Source organism: Thalassophryne amazonica, chromosome 4, assembly GCF_902500255.1.
Source record: "Thalassophryne amazonica chromosome 4, fThaAma1.1, whole genome shotgun sequence".
Taxonomy (NCBI): domain Eukaryota; kingdom Metazoa; phylum Chordata; class Actinopteri; order Batrachoidiformes; family Batrachoididae; genus Thalassophryne; species Thalassophryne amazonica.
In genome coordinates this window covers 32,676,499-32,703,900 of record NC_047106.1, presented here as the reverse complement: position 1 = coordinate 32,703,900, position 27,402 = coordinate 32,676,499, and the positions used below count along the sequence as shown (strand labels likewise).

At 40.5% G+C, this 27,402-nt stretch overlaps 1 protein-coding gene across 2 annotated transcripts in view; it reads right to left on the bottom strand.

Moving 5' to 3' along the window:
• The window catches only part of LOC117509611 (proton-coupled folate transporter-like), a 33,322-nt gene extending 5,963 nt beyond the window's left edge, over positions 1 to 27,359 (bottom strand). Inside the window, exons 1-6 of one of the 2 annotated variants that reach the window (XM_034169355.1) lie at positions 26,806 to 27,359; positions 22,907 to 23,298; positions 22,340 to 22,818; positions 17,557 to 17,640; positions 17,266 to 17,422; positions 4,605 to 5,030 (exon numbers count right to left, since the gene is read on the bottom strand). In XM_034169355.1, the coding sequence (XP_034025246.1) occupies positions 4,973 to 5,030; positions 17,266 to 17,422; positions 17,557 to 17,640; positions 22,340 to 22,818; positions 22,907 to 23,298; positions 26,806 to 27,129 (1,494 nt within the window). In that variant the 5' untranslated portion in view covers positions 27,130 to 27,359 and the 3' untranslated portion in view covers positions 4,605 to 4,972. Of the gene's footprint in view, positions 1 to 4,604; positions 5,031 to 17,265; positions 17,423 to 17,556; positions 17,641 to 22,339; positions 22,819 to 22,906; positions 23,299 to 26,805 lie in introns of those variants that run through there. The other variant, XM_034169356.1, reaches the window with a different exon arrangement.
• Positions 27,360 to 27,402: the final 43 nt, after the last annotated feature.

Sequence of the window (27,402 nt, the reverse complement as noted above, 5' to 3'; positions counted from 1 at the left end):
AGGAAAGCTCTCATACAACACATAAGAAGAGCAAACTATCAGGTAGCCATCTGGAAGCAAGCCCACATTGCTCAACCCTCAGTCCCCAAGCCTACAGAGGGTCATGGCTGGACATATTTGGATGGCAAACTACAACCATTATGGTTTGAAGGACCTCTTATCCCCCATGATGTGGCGCAAGAGGATGATGGTGCAGAGAGCAATGATGACTACAGCTCTGATGAGGATGATGCAGTAGGGAGTGATGTGATCTCAGATGAAAGTGACTGTGATGTTTTGTCAGAAGACAGTGACAGTGATGATGAAAAAAAAACTGTGAAAGAAAGGGTATTCGAATATTAGAGTTGATGTGTCACATATAACACGCTTTGAATAGTAATGTATATATCGAGTGATGTAATTTCATGTAAGAGTGACAGTTATATTATCCCAGAAGAGAGTGACAGTAAGGATGAAAACTAAACTGTGAATGACATGGAATTGTAATATTAGAGTTGTGTTACATATTAGAGTTATGTATTACATACAACATTAAGTAACAATGGTAAATATGTTTAAACTGTCTAAATTTGTATTTGTTAGTATGTACTGTATTTTATTCCTCTTTAGTCATATACCGGTACCATCTGATGTAATAAGAGTGCGATATGTTAATAAACTATGCAGAAACATTGTTATATCAAGATTATATGGTTTAAAATAACAATACGTAGCCCATGAAATGTAATTAACAGGCAGCCATCTTGAAAATACAAGATGGCCACTGACAGCAGACCATTTTAGTTGGTACCAATGGATTCCTTGGGTCTGAAAACCTATGTTTAGAAACCAAGATCATGTCTCTATGTGCCTTAATACTCAAAATAGAGCATTTGTTAATTTTTGGGCAGCCATTTTGAAATCCAGTACGGCCGCCAAACACCACATTTTTCCAGCAAACCCCAAAATACCCCTCTTACACTCCAATATGGATTTAAAAGTCATTAACAGTAAAAAAAAAAAAAAAAAAAGAGGTCCAGAAATAGGTTATTGGGCTTTAGTCAAGTTTGTAGCGGCCATTTTGAAAATGGCTGCCACGGGAAGGACCAAATGAGTTTGACGATGGTGGCACCTGATTTTGGTGTTCTAGAAGGTCCAAAGAAGTAGTTGAACCCAATGGCGGAAAGTAAGTGTGGGGGGGGGGGGGGGGGGGGGGGGGGGTGGATGGCCTACCTGGCCCACGGAGTTAAATTTTTAGCCTCAGTGGTCACTGATTTTATTTGGTCAAAACAAGTGTTTTTAGACTACAGTTTTTGTTTGTTTTTGTTTGTTTTATAGGAAAATGTTTAATGGGATCAAGTAGAAACTTGGAGTCTTTGAGTCCTTTAAGCCTAAAATCTGTTCTTTCAGCCCACTAAAATACAGCAGAGAGTGATTTAATTCAGGTCAGTGGTCAACATAGACATGACCTGCATTTCAGGAGAAACATTTAATTGGGCCAAACAGAAACATGGGGTTGCTGAGTAATTTAATCAAAATTGGATCTGTTCTTTTGGACGTGTCCGAAATTACTACTTTTTTGGGATGAGGGGTTCAAGACAGTCAACCAGATGTTTCATAGAGTGATTTCTAAGGATGTGACAGTGGCTCTACTTGGTATCATCCCAGCTTGTATACAGGGACGAGCTGAGTCATATTTACTGAACATTCTTTTTACAGTAGCTCTGAAATGTATCACAATGAACTGGCTGGAACCACCATCTCTTAATTTTTGGATTCAAAAAGTAACAGACGTTTATCAGATGGAAAAAATAACCTTTTCTCTAAGACTTGAAACATACATTTTTAAGCTCCGATGGAGTCCTTTTGAGATTATGTTCATGTGATTCTGATTTGATTACAGAAAGTGCCTTTACAGAGTTGTAATGTAAAAAAATTATATCGCATATTGTGTGTGTGTGATTGCTGTGATCTGTACAAATGGATTTGATTGCTCTGTTGTTTCTAAATACTAATAAAAAAAATATAAGTTCTAAAAAAAAATTGGATCTGTTCTGTCTACTGACAAACGAACGGTGGATGAAATCTGTTTCCGGCAGATACCACGATCTGGCTTTATCTTGATGACCTTTGGCGCAAAACGCATAGATAGTGCCAGTACAGTTGGGGTGTGTCTTACTCATTTTTGCCTTGAGTAATCTGAGAGCAAAATAAAATGCAGGGTGCAAAGCACTTGAGCTTTGGGAAAAAGAAGCTATAAACCATTCAGTGTCATCGCTCATCTTTGAAATCCGGAGTGCATAAAGGCCCCTTCACACATAGTGCGAAGTTTGGTCGAATACGGCAAAACAGTTCGAATTAGCGCACCATGAAACATTGTGCAGACGGGCAGGTGTGCACGATCCTGGTGCGAGGGTTCATGCACGCGACGGTCTTTCCAGCAAGAACCCAGTGCGAGGTGCACCACATCACACCACTGATGTGGAATAAATAAAACATAAAAACCAGCTGGTACCTGTGGAACCACATCACACCACTGATGTGGATTAAATAAAACAAAAACCAGCTGGTACCTGTGGAACCACATCACACCACTGATGTGGAATAAATAAAACAAAAACCTGCTGGTACCTGTGGAACCACATCACACCACTGATGTGGATTAAATAAAACAAAAACCAGCTGGTACCTGTGGAACCACATCACACCACTGATGTGGAATAAATAAAACAAAAACCAGCTGGTACCTGTGGAACCACATCACACCACTGATGTGGATTAAATAAAACAAAAACCAGCTGGTACCTGTGGAACCACATCACACCACGGATGTGGAATAAATAAAACAAAAACCTGCTGGTACCTGTGGAACCACATCACACCACTGATGTGGATTAAATAAAACAAAAACCTGCTGGTACCTGTGGAACCACATCACACCACTGATGTGGAATAAATAAAACAAAAACCTGCTGGTACCTGTGGAACCACATCACACCACTGATGTGGATTAAATAAAACAAAAACCTGCTGGTACCTGTGGAACCACATCACACCACTGATGTGGATTAAATAAAACAAAAACCTGCTGGTACCTGTGGAACCACATCACACCACTGATGTGGAATAAATAAAACAAAAACCAGCTGGTACCTGTGGAACCACATCACACCACTGATGTGGAATAAATAAAACAAAAACCTGCTGGTACCTGTGGAACCACATCACACCACTGATGTGGATTAAATAAAACAAAAACCTGCTGGTACCTGTGGAACCACATCACACCACTGATGTGGAATAAATAAAACAAAAACCAGCTGGTACCTGTGGAACCACATCACACCACTGATGTGGAATAAATAAAACAAAAACCTGCTGGTACCTGTGGAACCACATCACACCACTGATGTGGATTAAATAAAACAAAAACCTGCTGGTACCTGTGGAACCACATCACACCACTGATGTGGATTAAATAAAACAAAAACCTGCTGGTACCTGTGGAACCACATCACACCACTGATGTGGATTAAATAAAACAAAAACCTGCTGGTACCTGTGGAACCACATCACACCACTGATGTGGATTAAATAAAACAAAAACCTGCTGGTACCTGTGGAACCACATCACACCACTGATGTGGAATAAATAAAACAAAAACCAGCTGGTACCTGTGGAACCACATCACACCACTGATGTGGAATAAATAAAACAAAAACCTGCTGGTACCTGTGGAACCACATCACACCACTGATGTGGATTAAATAAAACAAAAACCTGCTGGTACCTGTGGAACCACATCACACCACTGATGTGGATTAAATAAAACAAAAACCTGCTGGTACCTGTGGAACCACATCACACCACTGATGTGGAATAAATAAAACAAAAACCAGCTGGTACCTGTGGAACCACATCACACAGCTGATGTGGAATAAAAAAAAAAAAAAAAAAAAAAAAAAAAAATGCCACTGGTGTGTGCAGATAGTTGTAGCAACAGGTGTATGAGGCGCTCCAGGCAGGGACGATTTAACACACTTTGCACAATTCCTGCTTTGTGGGCACTTCGACCTGACTTCACACTGTGTGTGAAGGGGCCCTAAGGAACCTGACAGGGCTTCAACAAAGCAAACAAAGCAAAGGTTTAATGGCAAGTTAAAGAAAGTGTGCCATTGTGTCAAATCAGTGGAAAGCAGGCACCAAACCTCTCTGAAGTAGAGCAGTAAGATAAAATGTATTATTTTTTTCCCCACTAGGCCCATCCATATAGTTTTACGGGGTAAAAACACAAATGGTGACAAAGGTCACTTTCAATTTGTACAGGGGTCAAAAGTTAAAGTTGCTCCAATTTCAGTAAAAAAAAAAAAAAAAAAGATGCCAATTATTGTTTGGGTTATCATGGTTCTAAAAAGGAATAGTTTGCACCATCTGTCATGCTTACTTATCACGTTACAGGGTAACATATGTCACAAGTCATAGAATCCAATGGATGTCGACCTTGTTTGACCTTTATTTTGGAGACCAAACATTCAACACAGCCAAAACTATTTCATTTATTAATACTTTTATTTCAACCAATAAATAATTGAAATATTATTTTTTTTTCTTCTTCTTGTTCACTAATCACGGTTATGGTGGCCACTAAGGCCCCTGTTGCTTGTTATGGTTACTAAAATGATAATATAAGGATCGCTCTCTGGCATCGGTGTGCCGTTATTATCAAAATGCATCAAATTGTAAAAATCAAGCTGAGGCTTTGCTTCATTACAGCCTCTGTAAAACCTGACAATCGCATGTTAAATTAAAAAAGGTTTCCATTTATCTAAAACAGTTTCTTTGGTCTTCATTCTTCTGGAGTGATAGAATAAAAAACCTTGTGTTAAAATCAGAATTCTCCTCCGGTGTCACAGATGGACATGATGGGTTTCTCATGTCAACATACTAACAGGATGAACCTTTGTCTGATGGGCTCCTGCTTTTTCTTCGTCTTTAGGTCAGGTTGCTGTGGAGCCTCTGTTCTCGCCTCTGGTCTATGCATTGCAGAGTGCTAGAAAAAGATGGGAAAAACCCCACAGCTACTCAGTGTCAGGTTTAACAGACATTTGTTGGCAGCCAGACAGCTTTTTACAACAGTGTACAACACGCTATATCGTTAAGCCGACTCAAAACATAATTATAGTGCATCCAGAAAGTATTCACAGTGCTTCTCTTTTTCCACATTTTGTTATGTTACCTGATTCAAAAATGGCGTAAACTCATTTTTCCCATCAAAATTTTTCTCACAACACCCCATAATGACAACATTTAAAAAGTTTTTTTTGCAAATTTATTAAAACATAAACTTATAAAATACGTACATAAGTATTCACACCCTTTGCTCAATACTTTGTTGATGGACCTTTGGCAGCAATTACAACCTCAAGTCTTCTTGAATATGATGCCACAAGCTTGGTGCACCTATCTGGGCAGTTTTTGCTCATTCCTCTTTGCAGCGCCTCTGTAGCTCCATCAGGTTGGATGGGGAGCATCAGTGCACAGACATTTTCAGATCTCTCCAGAAATGTTCAACTGGATTCAGGTCTGGGCTCTGGCTGGACCACTCAAGGACCACTCAAGCTGCCTGGATGCATGAAGAGCTGTTCACATGAAACACTGACGTGATTTTTGGCTGGACTGAGGAACTACACAAAGTCTTTTTTTTTTTCTTTTTTTTATGCAAGTCCGAAGTCAGTGCACAGCATCACTGCACTACACTTTACCATTTGGACTTTATGGCCCAGTCACACGGCACTTAACGAAGGGTGACGACGCCCTGACGAAACAAGAAATCTGGACTTTCGTTGACTGTCGTTGGCATCGTTTAACCTTTGCGCAGCTTCGTTCCTGTAGCTGGCACTGGATTTTTAAACTGTTGAAAAGTTTGAACGAAGGGCAACGAAAACCTCAGTTTGTCTGTGTCTCATTTTGCTGTCGTTCTTGATGCTTTTTAATCGTTTGTTTAGTTTTTCTCACGTTATTGTTTAATTTGACTTCATTGGAGCAGCTGAACGTTTTCACACAGTGCAGAAGCCGGTTTGTGAGCGCTGAGGCTGCTGCTGCGTTCATGTACCGTCGGAAATTACAGGGCAAACTCAGCCTGCTTGCTTGGATTTTTTTATCTGTGTGGGGGGGCAGCTTCAATGTGCTCAGGCACATTACATAGGCCAGAATTAATCTCTTGTGTGGAGAGGAAATGGCATCTCACTAATTTAGAAGATCTTCACTTAGCCTGGAAAAAGAGTCTGTTGCTCTATAAAAAAGCCCTCCGTAAAGCTAGGACATCTTACTACTCATCACTAATTGAAGAAAATAAGAACAACCCCAGGTTTCTTTTCAGCACTGTAGCCAGGCTGACAAAGAGTCAGAGCTCTATTGAGCCGAGTATTCCTTTAACTTTAACTAGTAATGACTTCATGACTTTCTTTGCTAATAAAATTTTAACTATTAGAGAAAAAATTACTCATAACCATCCCAAAGACGTATCGTTATCTTTGGCTGCTTTCAGTGATGCCGGTATTTCGTTAGACTCATTCTCTCAGATTGTTCTGTCTGAGTTATTTTCATTAGTTACTTCATCCAAACCATCAACATGTCTATTAGACCCCATTCCTACCAGGCTGCTCAACGAAGCCCTACCATTATTTAATGCTTCGATCTTAAATATGATCAATCTATCTTTATTAGTTGGCTATGTACCACAGGCTTTTAAGGTGGCAGTAATTAAACCATTACTTAAAAAGCCATCACTTGACCCAGCTATCTTAGCTAATTATAGGCCAATCTCCAACCTTCCTTCTCTCAAAAATTCTTGAAAGGGTAGTTGTAAAACAGCTAACTGATCATCTGCAGAGGAATGGTCTATTTGAAGAGTTTCAGTCAGGTTTTAGAATTCATCATAGTACAGAAACAGCATTAGTGAAGGTTACAAATGATCTTCTTATGGCCTCAGACAGTGGACTCATCTCTGTGCTTGTTCTGTTAGACCTCAGTGCTGCTTTTGATACTGTTGACCATAAAATTTTATTACAGAGATTAGAGCATGCCATAGGTATTAAAGGCACTGCGCTGCAGTGGTTTGAATCATATTTATCTAATAGATTACAATTTGTTCATGTAAATGGGGAATCTTCTTCACAGACTAAGGTTAATTATGGAGTTCCACAAGGTTCTGTGCTAGGACCAATTTTATTCACTTTATACATGCTTCCCTTAGGCAGTATTATTAGACGGCATTGCTTAAATTTTCATTGTTATGCAGATGATACCCAGCTTTATCTATCCATGAAGCCAGAGGACACACACCAATTAGCTAAACTGCAGGATTGTCTTACAGACATAAAGACATGGATGACCTCTAATTTCCTGCTTTTAAACTCAGATAAAACTGAAGTTATTGTACTTGGCCCCACAAATCTTAGAAACATGGTGTCTAACCAGATCCTTACTTTGGATGGCATTACCCTGACCTCTAGTAATACTGTGAGAAATCTTGGAGTCATTTTTGATCAGGATATGTCATTCAAAGTGCATATTAAACAAATATGTAGGACTGCTTTTTTGCATTTACGCAATATCTCTAAAATTAGAAAGGTCTTGTCTCAGAGTGATGCTGAAAAACTAATTCATGCATTTATTTCCTCTAGGCTGGACTATTGTAATTCATTATTATCAGGTTGTCCTAAAAGTTCCCTGAAAAGCCTTCAGTTAATTCAAAATGCTGCAGCTAGAGTACTAACGGGGACTAGAAGGAGAGAGCATATCTCACCCATATTGGCCTCTCTTCATTGGCTTCCTGTTAATTCTAGAATAGAATTTAAAATTCTTCTTCTTACTTATAAGGTTTTGAATAATCAGGTCCCATCTTATCTTAGGGACCTCATAGTACCATATCACCCCAACAGAGCGCTTCGCTCTCAGACTGCAGGCTTACTTGTAGTTCCTAGGGTTTGTAAGAGTAGAATGTGAGGCAGAGCCTTCAGCTTTCAGGCTCCTCTCCTGTGGAACCAGCTCCCAATTCAGATCAGGGAGACAGACACCCTCTCTACTTTTAAGATTAGGCTTAAAACTTTCCTTTTTGCTAAAGCTTATAGTTAGGGCTGGATCAGGTGACCCTGAACCATCCCTTAGTTATGCTGCTATAGACTTAGACTGCTGGGGGGTTCCCATGATGCACTGAGTGTTTCTTTCTCTTTTTGCTCTGTATGCACCACTCTGCATTTAATCATTAGTGATTGATCTCTGCTCCCCTCCACAGCATGTCTTTTTCCTGGTTCTCTCCCTCAGCCCCAATCAGTCCCAGCAGAAGACTGCCCCTCCCTGAGCCTGGTTCTGCTGGAGCTTTCTTCCTGTTAAAAGGGAGTTCTGTGCTCGTTTTGACCGTTGGGGTTTTTACGTAATTATTGTATGGCCTTGCCTTACAATATAAAGCGCCTTGGGGCAACTGTTTGTTGTGATTTGGCGCTATATAAATAAAATTGATTGATTGATTGATATAATTAATTATTTTGCCACAAGCAACTGTTGAATTTGAAACAACGAAAAAGTTGTGTAATTTCCGACGGTACATGAATGCAGCATCAGCGGGAGCAGGAGTTCCTGTGTGCGCTTATTATTTTGTATTAAATATAACAATATGAGTGTAGGAATGACAATCCATTCCTTCTGTACATGTGGCAACAGGTAGATAATCAAAATGATGATATAAAGCGCTGTTCTGGAAGGAAGAACTCACGTTGTGGATCAGTGATCAGCTGGTGGAAATAACCGCAAGTCAATGTGTGCGTTCACACGCACTGATTAATTTACTGCTCTGATATATTCAATCATCTTTACACTTATATTTATATTTATTCTCCCTTTTGACAGTTTTCTGTTATAAATCAATATATATATGGCTTAGAACATAATACTGTGATACAGCAGTGACCACAGCACACCTTTTTTCTTTTTTTAATTGGAGCACGACGGAGCGCACAGCGTGTCAACAGACAGTGTGGATTCTGATGATGATGGAGATGATCCCTCTTTTGTTCTGACAAGGAACCAGAGCAGGTGGTCCATCTACATGCACACAGATCTCCACAGATTCTGTTTGCAGTTTCTCCAGGACTCAGGCGCTATGAGCTCCGTCCCAGCACCGAGTGCTGGAGCAGACACACACTGCTCCAGCTGTGGCTCCAGGCGCGTTTCGTCGAGATCGTGAGCTTCGGTTTTGTTAATTTCCTCTTTTGTCCCTTTTGCGCTCTTGCTTCGCAGACTGTTCGGTGATAAAAGCTCTTTCGTCCACCTTTTTTCAACGAATTGCGACGTTTTTTACTTTTTCCCTTCATTCAGTAATTGTCGTGTGCCATGTGAGTGGGCCATTAGCAGCAGTGGAACACCAAAATGTAAGTCCCTTTTCTGTTTATAAATGAATAAAATAACAAATGACAAGGATCTATTTTAGCCGTTATATAAAACAAATAATGAATGTTTTTACATTCTTTCAATGGAACGAATATTTAATTCAGTGAAAGCTGGAACAAACCATTCAACTCAGCTTCACCTCATTGAATGTATGTGCCAGCTTTCACCTCATGAAATATTTGTACCATTGAACTCATAAACATTCATCATTTGTGTGTGTGTATATATATATATATATATATATATATATATATATATTAGGGCTGGGCAACGTTAACGCGCTAACGTTGCGTTAATTATTGAGGTCATTATCGCCGACAATTTTGTTCCTCCCCTTAACGCTGCAGGGTTTTTTTTTTTTTTTTTTTTTTTTAGCCTTTTATGACTGTTTGTTGCCTTTTATTTTGAAAGCGTCAGTCAGGAGCGAGTTTATACTGCTGCTTCCTGCTGATAGCTGCGTTCACACAGAAAACGACACGAGGATCGAGAAAAGTACAGGCTATGCAATGCACAACAAAACAAAATGCAGAAAGACGCCATACTTTTGAATGGACATTTTCGGTACAAAGTTCTACAGGATCAGGCCCGGATCCAGACCGGTTTGGACCGATGCAGCTGCATTGGTCAAATTTTTTTTTACGCATCATTCGTCATCGGTAAAAAAAAACATGAATAATCCTGAATAGTGCTGAACGTGTCCCCGCGGTGAACACAGCTTTTCGGTGGTTTTCATGTCAACCTATAGTCCATAAATTATACAGATTTTTTCCGAGTTTCAGAGTCATACGACGTACAAATAAAGTCGGATATTCAGGGTTTGTGGCCTGTACTACGAAGCGGGGCTACTGGCTTATCAGGGTAACTTCGGGAGTAAGTTGATGATGTGTGGAGTAACTTTCCGGCTAACCCGTACTACGAAAGGTGGATAGGCCGAGGTATGCTGCCACGGCAACTTACGCCGTGCGGCAAACCTGCTCCGAGCAGGTTATGTTCTAGGTTAGCTTGAGGTTTTCGCTTAACCACTCCCTTTATAAGTACCGTCCATCCACCTTCAATCACGCCAAGGCAATGCCGGCCTACCTGGATGATCCATTTGATATTGTAGCACAAATTGTGAGGGGCTCTCTACGCAGGGCGAGGGTTTTTAAAGACCGCCAGAATCCGCTGACGTACCCGGACGATATTCTCTATGAAAGATATTGATTCTCTGCCGAGGGAATTCGTTATCTTTGTCAGCTGATCGGGCCAGAAGTCTGTAACATCGCCCATCGTACACTGTAAAAAAAGACTGTTTTTACAGGAAAACACTGGCAGCTGTGGTCAGGGGAATTCCTGTAAAAAATACAGCAGTTAAATGTACAAAAAAAGAGAGCTCTTGTTTGTAGATTTAACAGTTCCTTTAATGTGAGTCAGCCGTGGTTCATTCACTGTAAATCCATATACATATTATGTCTGTAACGTTATCTACTGTGCTGCTGTATGTTTTACAGGAATTCCCTGGTAACCACAGCTGCCAGCGTTTTCCTGTAAAAACAAGTCATTTTTTACAGTGTAGCAATGCCCCGACGATCGTGCAGATAATGTGCCTTGTGCCTATTTTGCCAGTGGACAATTTATGTATTCCATCGGTGATGCTGAACATCTGAGATTCGCAAGGTAGTACTTGCATTTGTCATTTTCCCTGGCCATTTATCCACAATGCAAATCAAAGAAGGGTTTTATGCAATCGTGGGTAATTACTAATATCAAATTAGGTCTAATGCATGTCCATTAATTAGGCGAAGTGGGGCTTATCAAGCTATGAATATAAACCTACCGTTCTGAAGGATGTTTTTATATTTCATCTTCACCTGCCGCCAGGTGCATTTGGCACTGCTATTGCATCTGAAATATTGACAGGATTAGGAATAGCAATCATACAGTCAAGGTAGCCTATTTAGGAAACATTAAATTAACCTAACATTTATTAGTAGGCCTATGCCCACTTCTGAATCGTGTTGCATCTGGGCGTAATTAATGAAAGAGGGTCATTTTTTTTTACACATATCAGACATTCCACAGGTTAATCATCTGTAACAGATTTGGAGAACAACTGAATTGTATTTACGCATTTACCCGATCAGCAATACGTTGCCAACAAGCCTGTCTTGCTTTATTGGCAGACGATGTGTTCGATTTCCCCCTTAACGTTAATTTAAATTCCTCGTAGCTCCACAAAATAATCGCGCATTCTTTTTCGGTAAAGTAAGGTGACCGCGCCATCATTGAAAAATGGTGACGTGCGCTGCAACCCGACCCTTTTATGTGGACGCGCATAAACTCCACTTAGGTTAACACAGGTTCAACAAATCAACATCTTATTCAGCGTCGTAGTACCGATTAACACCACTTGAGAACACCAGGTTTTGCCAACCCCGGTTTAAGAGGTTGACCCTGGGTTACATCTGAGTAAGTTAACCCCACTCTGGTCTGCAGCGGGTCAGTAATCAACCGTTTCTGCAGCGCGGCTCCACTTTGAAACCATGAACCATTGAACCAATGCTTCGATCCAGTAGCTCTTTGGTTCTTTGATTCACTGCTCTTCGGCAAGTCCACTTCTTAACCCCTCTCAAAGCCATTAAAATGTCGTCAGTCACTTTTGTGTGGATTAAAGTCATTAAGTGGGACTCTTGTCTTGTTGCTGTCAAGAAAAGAGAATCGTCCTCCGTTCCGTTCACACAGCTCGAAACGCTGCGCGGCTGAGACAGAGTCCGGTCGGAAATAATAACTTCAAAATGAATCGCCGCTTTAAATAAAATGACACCTCTTTCCAAACTTGTAATACAGACAAGAAACTACAATCGACTAAAATGTTTTTTTCCTCCCAAAATGAAACGTGCTGTGTTTTCTTTTCAAATTACACCCTGAAGTGAAGCACAGCAGCTGTAAGAGCTCAGCTCAGATATATGGAAGGACATTTATGCCAATAATGTCTGAAAGGAAATGCTTTTGACAAAAACTACAGATTTTGTTTATTCCTATTTATGTCCAGAGACCAAGGATCCACCATGTAGAGTTTATTATGTCCAAAGTTTAAGGATCCAGTGACCAATTTCATATTTATTTACTTTAAGACTCAATAAAATGATCAATTTCAGTTCAATTTAATCGGCTTATAAAGTGCCAAATCACAACAAAATCTAAATATACTAAAACAAACACATCACAGTTGTACACATATCAAATTGTGTGCAATTGTGACGTATTTGTTTTAGTATATTTAGTCATGGACATGAATACGATTGTTATTGTTTTTGTACTGTTACCTGCTGGACTGTTTCTAATTTTGATTGTATCAATGGAAAATGTCTTCTGTGAACTGTCTGTATCTCAATATATTATTATTAAGAATATATGCAGTCAAATTTTTATTGATTTTATCAATTGAAAAAAAATCATATATAGATTCAGGTATAATTGAAAGATTTGGGCAATAAATTTGATCCTGTTTACAGTCAATTTTTGTTATACTCGTAGTGTTGTTTTTTTAGGACATCATATTTATACAAATAAGTGTTCACTATGGTCCATGAAGTATAATAAATACATACAACCCCTGGCAAAAATTATGGAATCACCGGCCTCGGAGGATGTTCATTCAGATGTTTAATTTTGTAGAAAAAAAGCAGATCACAGACATGACACAAAACTAAAGTAATTTCAAATGGCAACTTTCTGGCTTTAAGAAACACTATAAGAAATCAGGAAAAATAATTGTGGCAGTCAGTAACGGTTACTTTTTTAGACCAAGCAGAGGGAAAAAAATATGGAATCACTCAATTCTGAGGAAAAAATTATGGAATCATGAAAAATTTGTGGACCAAATACAAACAACATGGGAAGGCTGTTAAAGGCAAACATACTGGTAGACCAAGGAAGACATCAAAGTGTCAAGACAGAAAACTTAAAGCAATATGTCCCAAAAATCGAAAATGCACAACAAAACAAATGAGGAACGAATGGGAGGAAACTGGAGTCAACGTCTGTGACTGAACTGTAAGAAACCGCCTAAAGGAAATGGGATTTACATACAAAAAAGCTAAACGAAAGCCATCATTAACACCTAAACAGAAAAAACAAGGTTACAATGGGCTAAGGCAGTGTTTTTCAACCTTTTTTGAGCCGCGGCATCCTTTTTATATTTACAAAATCCTGCGGCACACCACCAACTAAAATAATATTATAATGCTATTACCTCTGGTTTTGCGCAAAACCCAATTATCGCAATAGAAAATCGATACAGAAAACACCGCATTTCGAAAATCCTCAAGCATTTTGCGCTCTGATCTCAAGTAGGGCTGTCACGATTAGGAATTTCTGGAGACGATTAATTGTCAGACAAATAATTGCGATTGACAAATATATTGTCTATTTTTTTTTTCTTTTTTCCCCTTCTTTATATTCTACTATTGTAGTATAATTACACAACTCTGGAAGAACGTTTGGCTTCTGTGAGTGGAGAAACTGGGAATGGTGCAACATTTTTATTTTTATCTTCATTTTACATACAGTCCCAACTTTTTCTGATTTGTGGTTGTTTCTGTTGCATTTATGAAATTGTTTCTCCTCATCAGTCACGTTTTGTGCTTCAACACTGCATTAAGCTTAAGATTGAACAAATAAATACCTTTGGAAAATAACAGCTGTTAAAGTTCAGAGTTCTCACCTGCTTTTTGTGATCTGTGCGTCTGAACATTTTTTTTTTTGTGGCTCTCAGTTCATTCATATATTCTCATTTTTTAAATATGTTTTTAAATATATTTGACCGTTTATTTCATCTCATGATCTCATAAATTCAGCATATGACGCGCACATGGTGTGAACAGGACGGTAACGGCAGAATCACACCTTTAGAGAAAGTTCAGAGAGAAGTAAAGGCAGCTTCATGTTTCCGTTTTGTTAACGTTCACTTGGGTTAAAATACTCTGCTCCGCGCTCGCTGCGCACTGAACGTGTCGCGCCTGCATTCAGGAATCTCCCTCACCCCCCCCCTCCCCTCCCTCACCCACCCACTCCCTCGCAGTCTGCAGCCTGTTAACTCCGCGCGCGCGCGCACACACAGGCACAGACACACACACCGACAGCTCCGCATTTTAGACGGCTTTTGAAGAAGACGGCACTGTTTTAATCGGCCGTCAGCCTCCTTGTTATTGTCCCGCCTTAAGACGAGAGCGAGGCTGCAGCACAATGACATCAGATTCTGAGTCGTTTTATGCTTTGTGGATAAAATAAATAATTCACGGTAATCGCGAATATGAAAAATAATCGCGAATATGAAAAATACCCACGGCACCCCTGACGATCGATCACGGCACCCTAGGGTGCCGCGGCACCCCGGTTGAGAATCACTGGGCTAAGGAAAAGCAATCGTGGACTGTGGATGACTGGATGAAAGTCATATTCAGTGATGAATCTCGAATCTGCATTGGGCAAGGTGATGATGCTGGAACTTTTGTTTGATGCCGTTCCAATGAGATTTATAAAGATGACTGCCTGAAGAGAACATGTAAATTTCCACAGTCATTGATGATGGGGCTGCAGTCAGGTAAAGGCACTGGGGAGATGGCTGTCATTACATCATCAATAAATGCACAAGTTTACGCTGATATTTTGGACACTTTTCTTATCCCATCAATTGAAAGGATGTTTGGGGATGATGAAATCATTTTTCAAGATGATAATGCATCTTGCCATAGAGCAAAAACTGCAAAAACATTCCTTGCAAAAAGACACATAGGGTCAATGTCATGGCCTGCAAATAGTCCGGATCTTAATCCAATTGAAAATCTTTGGTGGAAGTTGAAGAAAATGGTACATGACAAGGCTCCAACCTGCAAAGCTGATATGGCAACAGCAATCAAAGAAAGTTGGAGCCAGATTGATGAAGAGTACTGTTTGTCACTCATTAAGTCCATGCCTCAGAGACTGCAAGCTGTTATAAAAGCCAGAGGTGGTGCAACAAAATACTAGTGATGTGTTGGAGCGTTCTTTTGTTTTTCATGATTCCATAATTTTTTCCTCAGAATTGAGTGATTCCATATTTTTTTCCCTCTGCTTGGTCTAAAAAAGTAACCGTTACTGACTGCCACAATTATTTTTCCTGATTTCTTATAGTGTTTCTTAAAGCCAGAAAGTTGCCATTTGAAATGACTTTAGTTTTGTGTCATGTCTGTGATCTGCTTTTTTTCTACAAAATTAAACAACTGAATAAACATCCTCCGAGGCCGGTGATTCCATAATTTTTGCCAGGGGTTGTAAAAAGTAAAAAGTGTGACAGTGTATGTTGCACACGAATAAAAGAATTAAGATTGAATAAGACGCGTATGATTTTTATTTTATCATTGGGCAAAAATGCATCTGTCAGATTTTCACTCTGGATGCAGCCCTGAGGATGGCGCATTGGAGAAAAGCAAAGTTATCTGTAATCATTGCAAGGCAGAATTTGCGTTTCACCAAAGCTATACAAGTCTCAGGTACCACCTCAATGGTTACTGTTTTTTATTTATTTATTTTTACAGATTCTCATTTTGATATGAAACAGGATAACAAATTACCTGCCAGTGGTTTTATATTTGATTTCATTAGAGTGTTTCAGTTGAAATTTACATTTTCAAATGCAACATTCATTTACATTTTGAAATAAAACTGTGCTTTTAAGCGGCTTTTGAATTCATTTTTGTGCTTCACATATACCATGCGATTAATCATGATTAATCACAGAAAGTCATTGAGTTAATGCGATTAAGATTTTTTTATGTTTACCCACCCCTAATATATATATATTTATACCACAGTCACTGAGAATTCCATGTCTAACTGGCGTGCATTATTTTTGTATATACGCACACGTAGTTCGGCGAGTTAAATCACTGTAATAATCACTCCGCTCTGGTCGTCACCATAGCAACGGACCAAACAGTTGGCGCAGATCAGCTGTGTTTTGACAAGTGAATGACAGAAATGCGATAAAACATGGATTTCCAAGTGAATTTTAATATTGTTGGCCATGGTTTGGCCACCAGGGGGAGCTTTGGCAGGGGTTCCATATCAGAAAATGTTAAGAGCATATCCAGGAATAATCACACCAAGTTTTATGTTTTTAACCCAAAGCAGAGTTGTCAAATCGAGCTTCAGAAAGTAAAAGTCCAGCCACATATTTGTTCCATCTTCCCAATAAACCACCTGACTGTAATTAGTTCAGCTCTTCAGGCAGGTGGATGAGCTAATTATTGACATCACCTGTTTTAGGTGCACAGGTAGATGCAACACATGGGTGTTTTTTACTTTATGAAGCTGGATTTGACACCTCTGACCCAAAGTGCATGATTTTGGCAAAACCTTTTGTTAGTGTTGACTTTTATTTCACTGAATAATTGTTTTCACTTGTTTCACTGCACATAACAAATGGAGTATGTGCATCATGAACCTGCTTATGTAAGGCACATCTTAACATTTGCCATGAAAATACCAGAACAACTCTGTGCCTGACTTTTGAACAGGTTTTAGTTCTTCTATGGGGCAAATACTATCAAGCAATATTCATACCACACCTTATCTGGGCACACAAACGGCCGTAATTCTACTGGACCTTAACATGGCGTGGGTGCTGGGTTTTAAAATCATAACTATCAGTTGTATGCTAGGAATGACACTGTGTGCTGCTTTGCACTGGGTGTTATATGTGGCCCAAACTGCTCCATTACATCTGCAAAAAGGTGGATGTTGTAAATAATGGCATCAAGATTAAGACAGATACAGCAAAACACAGATGAACAATTAACTAAGAAGACCAGACTCACCCAATGATTCCAGCAGGGATGAAGAGGACGATGGCGGCAAACAGGAAGGGGAAGCCCTTCATGAAGTGCAGCGTGGCTGGATAGAGCGAGCTGAAGATGGCGCTGCCCAGAATAAAACACAAGGCTTCAATACAGGACACAGAGGCAAACAGGGCGCCTGGGAAAGAGATCGTCAGTGTGCGTTAATGATCTTTGCATCACTAGCAGTTTTGGTACACGTTTACAAAGTTGAGATGAGAGTTGATTCATTTCAGGTTTAAAAAATTGCGTGCACATTCTGTGTGGGCTGACCTTGTTCTGATGGGCTGGCCAACTTGGACAGCTTTGACCTGAGCACAGGAGTTGCAACCACGAAGAGGAAACATAACCCGTACCCTGGTGGATGGCAGATTGGCAGATTTTTGACTTCAGACAGAACAAACATGAGATGGTGGAAAAAAACACTCGTTTGTGTTGTGTGCAACAGCGCTTCAATACTTTGGAGTGACTACCACAGAATTTATTAGTAACAATAACGTATGACCAATGTATTGCAGTACTAGTACTACTACAACTAACCCAGTAGCAGCATATGCTGAATTATTGTGAGCATTATTTTACTTTCTGTGGTTACAACACGCAAGATCTCTCTGGATTTCCACCACGTCACAACTTCAGACAGAACAAACATGAAATGGTGGAAATAAGTTTTCATACCATAATAAAACTACAAATAAATGCATGTGTACAAGACATGTCAAAGTGCTTCGCAATGCGTTAGGCTACATAAAAGCAACATACAGACCACAAAAATAACTCACTTGTTTATGTTACGCACTAACGCATGAACAATGTGTGAAAGTACTACTACAAACCTACTGCTGCCATACGGTGAATTGTGATGTCCATGCTTCTACTTTTTTTTTGGCTACGACACACAAGATCTCTGGATTTCCACTATGTCATGCAATTTTTGCTAAAATCTGAAACAGCAACAAAATTCATAAAAAGATAAATAAAAAAAATTGTATACATGCGCATGTATTCAATCAATATTGTATTTGTAAATCTATAGCATGATAGAACGTTTTCATTTTGTGTTGAATGTATGTAAAGTAAAAAACATTTGCTTACATGATCCTCTGCTTTCATATGAATGTACTGTGCACCTCATACTTCGCTATTCTTCGCTCGCTTTATGATTGTTGAAGGAAATCATGTTAAAATTTCACATCACATTCAGATTTTGTAGTAAAATACAACAGTTGATCTACGTTAACTTTTTATGTGTGCCATACAGTTGGGTAAAAAGTAAGTTCTCCTACTTAGAAAGATGAGAGAGGTCTGTAATTTTCAACATAGGTACACTTCAACTGTGAGAGACAAAATGACAAAAAAAAAAATTCCAGAAAATCACATTGTAGGATTTTAAAATAATTTATTTGTAAATTATGGTGGAAAATAAGTATTTGGTCACCCACAAACAAGCAAGATTTCTGGCTCTCACAGACCTGTAACTTCTTCTTTAAGAAGCTCTTCTGTCCTCCACCTGTTACCTGTATTAATGGCAGGAACTCGGTATCTTGGTATAAAAGACACCTACAGTGAGGAAAATAAGTATTTGAACACCCTGCGATTTTGCAAGTTCTCCCACTTAGAAATCACGGAGGGGTCTGAAATTTTCAACTTAGGTGCATGTCCACTGTGAGAGAAATAATCTAAATAAATAAATAAATAATCCGGAAATCACAATGTTTGATTTTTTAATAATTTATTTGTATGTTACTGCTGCAAAAAAGTATTTGAACACTTACCAACCAGCAAGAATTCTGGCTCTCACAGACCTGTTAATTTTTCTTTAATTAGCCCTCTTATTCTGCACTCTTTACCTGCATTAACTGCACCTGTTTGAACTTGTTACCTGTATAAAAGACACCTGTTCACACACTCAATCAATCACACTCCAACCTGTCCACCATAGCCAAGACCAAAGAGCTGTCTAAGGACACCAGGGACAAAACTGTAGACCTGCACAAGGCTGGGATGGACTACAGGACAACAGGCAAGCAGCTTGGTAGAAGACAACAACTGTTATGATTATTTATTAGAAAGTGGAAGAAACACAAGATGACTGTCAATCTCCCTCGGTCTGGGATTCCATGCAAGATCTCACTTTGTGGGGTAAGGATGATTCTGAGAAAGCTCAGAACTACACAGGAGGACCTGGTCAATGACCTGAAGAGAGCTGGGACCACAGTCACAAAGATTACATTAGTAAGGTCCCCCTGCTCAAGCCAGCACATGTCCAGGCCTGTTTGAAGTTCACCACTGACCATCTGGATGATCCAGAGGAGGCATGGGAGAAGGGCATGTGGTCAGATGAGACCAGAATAGAGCTTTTTGGAATCAACTACACTTACCATGTTTAGAGGATGAGAACAACCCCAAGAAAACCATCCCAACCGTGAAGCATGGGGTGGAAACATCATAATATGGGGGTGCTCTTCTGCAAAGGGGACAGGACAACTGCACCGTATTGAAGGGAAGATGGATGGGGTCATGTATTGCGAGATTTTGGCAAACAACCTCCTTCCCTCAGTAAGAGCATTGAAGATGGGTCATGGCTGGGTCTTCCAGCATGACAATGACCCCAATCACACAGCCAGGGCATTTAAGAAGCATTTCAAGGTCCTGGAGTGGCCTGACCAGTCTCCAGACCTGAACTCAATAGAAAATCTTTGGAGGGAACTGAAACTCCAAACCTGAAAGATTTGGAGAAGATCTGTATCGAGGAGTGGACCAAAATCCCTGCTGCAGTGTGTGCAAACCTGGAGAAAAACTACACTAAACGTTTGACCTCTGTAATTGCAAACAAAGGCTACTGTACCAAATATTAACATTGATTTTCACAGGTGTTCAAATACTTATTTGCAGCAGTAACATACAAAAAAATTATTAAAAAAATCATACATTGTGATTTCCGGATTTTTTTTTTTTTTAGATTATGTCTCTCACAGTGGACATGCACCTAAGATGAAAATTTCAGACCCCTCCATGATTTCTAAGTGGGAGAACTTGCAAAATCGCAGGGTGTTTAAATACTTATTTTCCTCACAGTATCCACAGCCTCAAACAGTCAGACTCCAAACTCAACCATGGCCAAGACCAAAGAGCTGTCAAAGGACACCAGGAAGAAAATTGTAGATGTGCACCAGGCTGGGAAGAGTGAATCTACAATAGTCAAGCAGGTTAGTGTGAATAAATCAACTGTGGGAGCAATTATAAGAAAATGGAAGACATACAAGACCATTGATAATCTACCTTGTTCTGGGACTCCATGCAAGATGTCATCCGGTGGGGTCAAAATGATCATGAGAACGGTGAACAAAAATCCCAGAACTACACAAAGGGACCTGATGAATGACCCGCAGAGAGCTGGGACCAAAGTAACAAAGGCTACACACTACACAGAGAGGCACTCAAATCCTGCAGTGCCAGGCGTGTCCCCCTGCTTAAGCCAGTACATGTTCAGGCCCGTCTGAAGTTTGCCAGAGAGCATATGGATGATCCAGAAGCAGACTGGGAGAATATCATGTGGTCAGATGAAACCAAAATAGAACTTTTTGGTTAAAAACTCAACTCATTGTGTCTGGAAGAAGAAGAATGCTGAGTTGCATTCCAAGAACACCATATCTACTGTGAAGCATGGGGGTGAAAATATCATGCTTTGGGGCTGTTTTTCTGCAAAGGGGACAGGACGACTAATCCATGTTAAGGGAAGAATGAACAGGGCCATGTATCGTGACATTTTAAGCCAAAACCTCTTTCCATCAGTGAGAACATTGAAGATGCAACGTGGCTTGGTCTTCCAGCATGACAATGATCCCAAACACACTGCTTGGGCAATGAAGGAGTGGCTCTGTAAAAAAGCATTTCCAGGTCCTGTAGTGGCCTAGCCAGTCTCCAGACCTCAACCCCATAGACAATATGTTGAGGGAGTTGAAAGTCCATGTTGCCCAGCGACAGCGCCAAAACATCACTGCTCTAGAGATCTGCATGGAGGAATATATAATACCAGCTACAGTGTGTGCAAACCTGGTGAAGACTTACAGGAAACGTTTGACCTCTGTCATTGCCAACAAAGATTATGCTACAAAGTATTGAGTTGAACTTTTATTATTGACCAAATACTTATTTTCCACCATAATATACAAATAAATAAAATAAACAAATATACAAATAAATAAAATCCTACAATGTGATTTCCTGGATTGTTTTTTTCTTATTTTGTCTCTCATAGTTGAAGTGTACCTATGTTGAAAATTACAGACCTCTCTCATCTTTCTAAGTAGGGGAACTTGCACAATCAGGGACTGACTAAATACTTTTTTGCCCCTCTGTATATGAACATGCCGTGTTGCTATGGTACCTCTCGCTATCTGTCTGGACCAGCTCTGCTCTGGTACTCTTTCTGTGCACTGCTCCTGTTAAAGACGTTCTATTTAAGCTCAAAGTAGCATGTGGACACTGCAAAATTTTACACGATTCTCTTTTGTTGAGTGAGCTTCATTCATGAAGTCAGTGGTGTGACTTAGAAGCACAGTGTGGGTCATTGTAATCTGTGAATAGCGGCTCAGTTATTTAAGGCGCAAGACTGAAAACAATCATAGATCTTGTCAAACACTTTTAACCACTACACTGCCAAGATTTTTAACTAGACATAAGTCTGACAGGGTAAAATATCAACTAGACATAGGTCAAAAGCAGAGGTGGAAAACTCCAGCTTCAGAAAGTAAAAGCCCTGCCATTTATTGCTTCTACCTCTCCACCTAAACCAGATGATCTCAATAATTAGCTCATCCACCTGCCTGAAGAGTTGAACTAATTACATTCAGTTGGTTAAGTTTTGGAGTCCAGGTCAGTGACTTTTACTCTTGCTAAAAAAACAAAAATGCAGTTATGTCAGATATTCCATCCTCTGGTGTATGTCACTGTGGTCATCCTTGGTGTCTGACTGGAGAAACAAATTCTAAATATGTGTTGCATCCAGGTTAAACTGTGTAACAGATGACCATCTCACTCCAGAGCCACTCACCTGTGAACATCAGCTGGGTTGTGTCAGCAAAAGAGAAGACCACCATCCCGGTGACATTGGAGGCCAGACCCATGAGAGCCATCCAGGAGTCTTGCAGGCAGCGCTGCATGATCTTCAGTCCAAGCAGACTGCTCAGGTAGGTCATGTGCAGAACTGCTGAGCCATAGCCAATTAGCTCCGGCCCCCAGCACAGCGGTGAGCTCAGTTCATACAGCACGTACAGATCCCGACAGCCAAAGTGAATGGTCAACACCACAAAGAGGCAAAGCATGTAAAGCCACAATTTGAACCGATGATATCTTCCATTGGTTTCACTGGCACCGCCCCTTTTAGTGTAGAGGAGCCAGACAGCTTTGTAGTGGCGAGTAGTGAAGAACTTGGCAGTGGGGTTTTCTAGGATGGACTCAGGGACAAACAGATAAGCATACAGAGCTGTAGCTGTTTGGGTGGCCAGGACCAGCCAGAACGGGTTGATGTACCTCAATACAAATAAAAACCAATCATTTAAGAGGTTCAGAATTTGCAATGACAAATACAAATACCATAATCGTGCAATACAAGTCTTACCATTGTGCCTTCCGCCAATACCCTCCAATGATGCTAGCCAGCATCCCTGACAGGCCTATACAGGCCTCCAACACTGCTACTCTGAAGGTGCGGGACTTTTGGTCAGTGACATCAGCCACATATGAGAAGCATCCTGCCAAGATGGCAGCGAAATCACCTAAAAGCCCACTGAGCATCCTGCCAATGAAGAAGTAGGCAACAGGCAGCTTCAAGTACATCACCACCAGGTTCACCCCTGTCTGGAGAGCCAAGCCTATGCTGGGGATGATGAGGACTGGCCTACGACCTGCAAGGTCACTCCATGGCCCCAGGACAGGAACCACAATTAGTGCTATAGAAAAGCCCACCAGATTTATATAAAGGTTCCAATGTGCTGTCAGTGTTTCCACCTCCTAGAAAAGCAAACAAACAAATTATTCAATTATATTGAATTTATTAACCTCAATTTCAAATTAGCACAAGTTTGAGAACAACTTGAGATGGCGTTTGAAAGATAGCAGCAGTGTGCGGTACTTGGCATTAATAACATCAAGGACTGCCTGAAACTGTTAAATGAGTGTGGTGAGGATATTCCCAGATTTGTCTCAGATTTCCTGGACAAACTTCCACCTGTCGGCTTTGGCAACATGGATGCCTCGGCCTTGCTCAGCAGAATGAAGCGCCTGAACCAGGAAGTCTCTACACTGAGAAGAGTTATGGAGACTCAGGTTAACGTGAGTGAAAACCTGGAGATGGTGGTTGCTGCTTTGGAGCGCCGGCTGACAGTTATTGAAACACACAGTGGATCTAGCCGGGCCAACGAAGCTGCGCTTGGGTCCAAACAGACAGAAGCGCAATCGTTGGAATCTTTGGAAAGGCCATGGGGTATGGATGCAAAGCTAATGTTACAACTGGGAGAGACCTTGAATGAACAACCCTGGTCACCGGCATGGAGTACTATCCTAAGGGAAGGGAAATTGAAGCCTCAGAAATTGCTGAAGGTGGCTGTGGTGCTGGGACAAAATCATTCAAAGAGGGAGCAGCGCAAAGGGGGAATAATAGGAACTTTATTGTGCTGAATATATACACACCATATGCGTATCGTGAAAATGACGCTGAATTTCTTAATATATTGTCTTTTATTATGTCCTGCATCTACTTGTTTGTGGGTGATTTAAATGCAGATGTCTCTGACAACTCCTCTGTATTTGCTAAACATTTACTACAGTTCTGTTGTAATAATGGTCTGATTCTTTCTAGTAAAACGCTTCTGCCTGATGACAGTTACACCTATATCATTGATGCATGGCACACAACCTCATGGTTATATCATTGCATCTGTACGGCTGATGCTCATGATTCTACAACCCCTGGCAATAATTATGGAATCACCGGCCTCGGAGGATGTTCATTCAGTTGTTTAATTTAGACCAAGCAGAGGGAAAAAAATATGGACTCACTCAATTCTGAGGAATAAATTATGGAATCACCCTGTAAATTTTCATCCCCAAAACTAACACCTGCATCAAATCAGATCTGCTCCTTAGTCTGCATCTAAAAAGGAGTGATCACACCTTGGAGAGCTGTTGCACCAAGTGGACTGACATGAATCATGGCTCCAACACAAGAGATGTCAATTGAAACAAAGGAGAGGATTATCAAACTCTTAAAAGAGGGTAAATCATCACGCAATGTTGCAAAAGATGTTGGTTGTTCACAGTCAGCTGTGTCTAAACTTGGGACCAAATACAAACAACATGGGAAGGTTGTTAAAGGCAAACATACTGGTAGACCAAGGAAGACATCAAAGCTTCAAGACAGAAAACTTAAAGCAATATGTCTCAAAAATCGAAAATGCACAACAAAACAAATGAGGAACGAATGCGAGGAAACTGGAGTCAACGTCTGTGACCAAACTGTAAGAAACCGCCTAAAGGAAATTGGATTTACATACAGAAAAGCTAAACGAAAGCCATCATTAACACCTAAACAGAAAAAAAAAGGTTACAATGGGCTAAAGAAAAGCAATCGTGGACTGGGGATGACTGGATGAAAGTCATATTCAGTGATGAATCTCGAATCTGCATTAGGCAAGGTGATGATGCTGGAACTTTTGTTTGGTGCCATTCCAGTGAGATTTATAAAGATGACTGCCTGAAGAGAACATGTAAATTTCCACAGTCATTGATGATATGGGGCTGCATGTCAGGTAAATGCACTGGGGAGATGGCTGTCATTACATCATCAATAAATGCACAAGTTTACGTTGATATTTTGGACACTTTTCTTATCCCATCAATTGAAAGGATGTTTGGGGATGATGATATCATTTTTCAAGATGATAATGCATCTTGCCATAGAGCAAAAACTGTGAAAACATTCCTTGCAAAAAGACACATAGGGTCAATGTCATGGCCTGGACACGTGGAAGAAAACGGAAAACAACCATCAAAATGGATAGAAGAATAACCAGAATGGCAAAGGCTCACCCATTGATCAGCTCCAGGATGATCAAAGACAGTCTGGAGTTACCTGTAAGTGCTGTGACAGTTAGAAGACGCCTGTGTGAAGCTAATTTATTTGCAAGAATCCCCGCAAAGTCCCTCTGTTAAATAAAAGACATGTGCAGAAGAGGTTACAATTTGCCAAAGAACACATCAACTCGCCTAAAGAGAAATGGAGGAATATTTTGTGGACTGATGAGAGTAAAATTGTTCTTTTTGGGTCCAAGGGCCGCAGACAGTTTGTGAGACGACCCCCAAACTCTGAATTCAAGCCACAGTTCACAGCGAAGACAGTGAAGCATGGTGGTGCAAGCATCATGATATGGGCATGTTTCTCCTACTATGGTGTTGGGCCTATATATCGCACACCAGGTATCATGGATCAGTCTGGATGTGTCAAAATACTTTAAGAGGTCATGTTGCCTTATGCTGAAGAGGACATGCCCTTGAAATGGGTGTTTCAACAAGACGATGACCCCAAGCACACTAGTAAACAAGCAAAATCTTGGTTCCAAACCAACAAAATTAATGCCTCGCAGATGTGAAGAAATCATGAAAAACTGTGGTTATACAACTAAATACTAGTTTAGTAATTCACAGGATTGATAAAAAAAAGCAGTTTGAACATAATAGTTTTGAGTTTGTAGCGTCAACAGCAGATGCTACTATTATTATGAACACCCCCTTTTCTACTTTTTTTTTTTTTACTAATAGCCCAATTTCATAGCCTTAAGAGTGTGCATATCATGAATGCTTGGTCTTGTTGGATTTGTGAGAATCTACTGGTACCTTGTTTCCCATGTAACAATAAGAAATATACTCAAAACCTGGATTAATCTTTTAAGTCACATAGCACTACTATTATTCTGAACACTACTGTATATTTTTTCTAAAGCGTTTGTACCGCCCTCCGTGTGTCATGAAAAAATTCACCCCGGGGCGGCAGCGTGGTTTACCCATAGCAAAAACTGTGTCTGCTGACTGGACAAACATCATTAAAATATTTTTGCCTGAACTTTTGCTTCAGGCAAAGAAAGACCAGTGTTGTTTCCAGCTGAGCAGGGCACTATGAATAATAACATTTAATAAAATGAATAACGCATCACCGACTAGAAAAGCGAAACAAATAAGGATCTGGTGAAAATCTGTGTTGCACTGGTACAAGTAATAAATTATATGGCAATAATTTGAAGAATATTTTGTTCCTTCCCTTTTGTCTGTCAAATACATCCACAACAGTATTCATTTTTAATTGTCTCACTCCAAACGCCCAGATATTCCAACCCATCTGCCCGAATTTTAGCAGTTTCCTGCCTCCTACACCACTGCTAGTGGATCTCGCCAGAATGAGTGAGGGGGCTCCTCAGTGTGCCGGGCCCGGGGCCCTCAGTAGGCTGACTTCGCCTCTGTTAGTACCTTCAGCAGAGGGTCTGGAGTGGTCGAGCTGTTTCCGCACGTTGCACTCTTTTGGGACGTGTTGTAACCCAGATCTTCACTGATCCGGTCCCACAGATACTGAGTCGCCAGAGGGGCCTGCAAGGTGAACGCAAACATGGACAGGAACAACACGGGTTCTACGGACACGGACAGCGGACACGCAAACGGCGGCCGCAGGCGGCAGGTAGTCGGTGTGCCGGACTCCTCTCTGCCGCCACGACAGTCGGTGGTTTTGTGTTCGTCCGTAGATGTGGCGCTCAGCAGATCTTCAGGAAGGATCGCTGCGGTGTCCGACTCGAACATATCGACCTGACGTTCAGCGTCAACATTAACGTTTGTGACTTAGTATCACAATGAAAACATACGCAAACAGTAACTTCTCTAAACGGCAGAGGCTGAACATGTGACTGAACAATCTCGATTCGACTGTAAAGTTTGAGGTACTGTAAGTACAACAACTTTGGAAACAGCACCCCCATGCGGGCGCATAAGTACTACACGTTCCCCTTTGTTGGTGTTTTATTTTTATGGGGAGGATCAAACATGAATTAAGATTAAATACATGTATGTATAAAA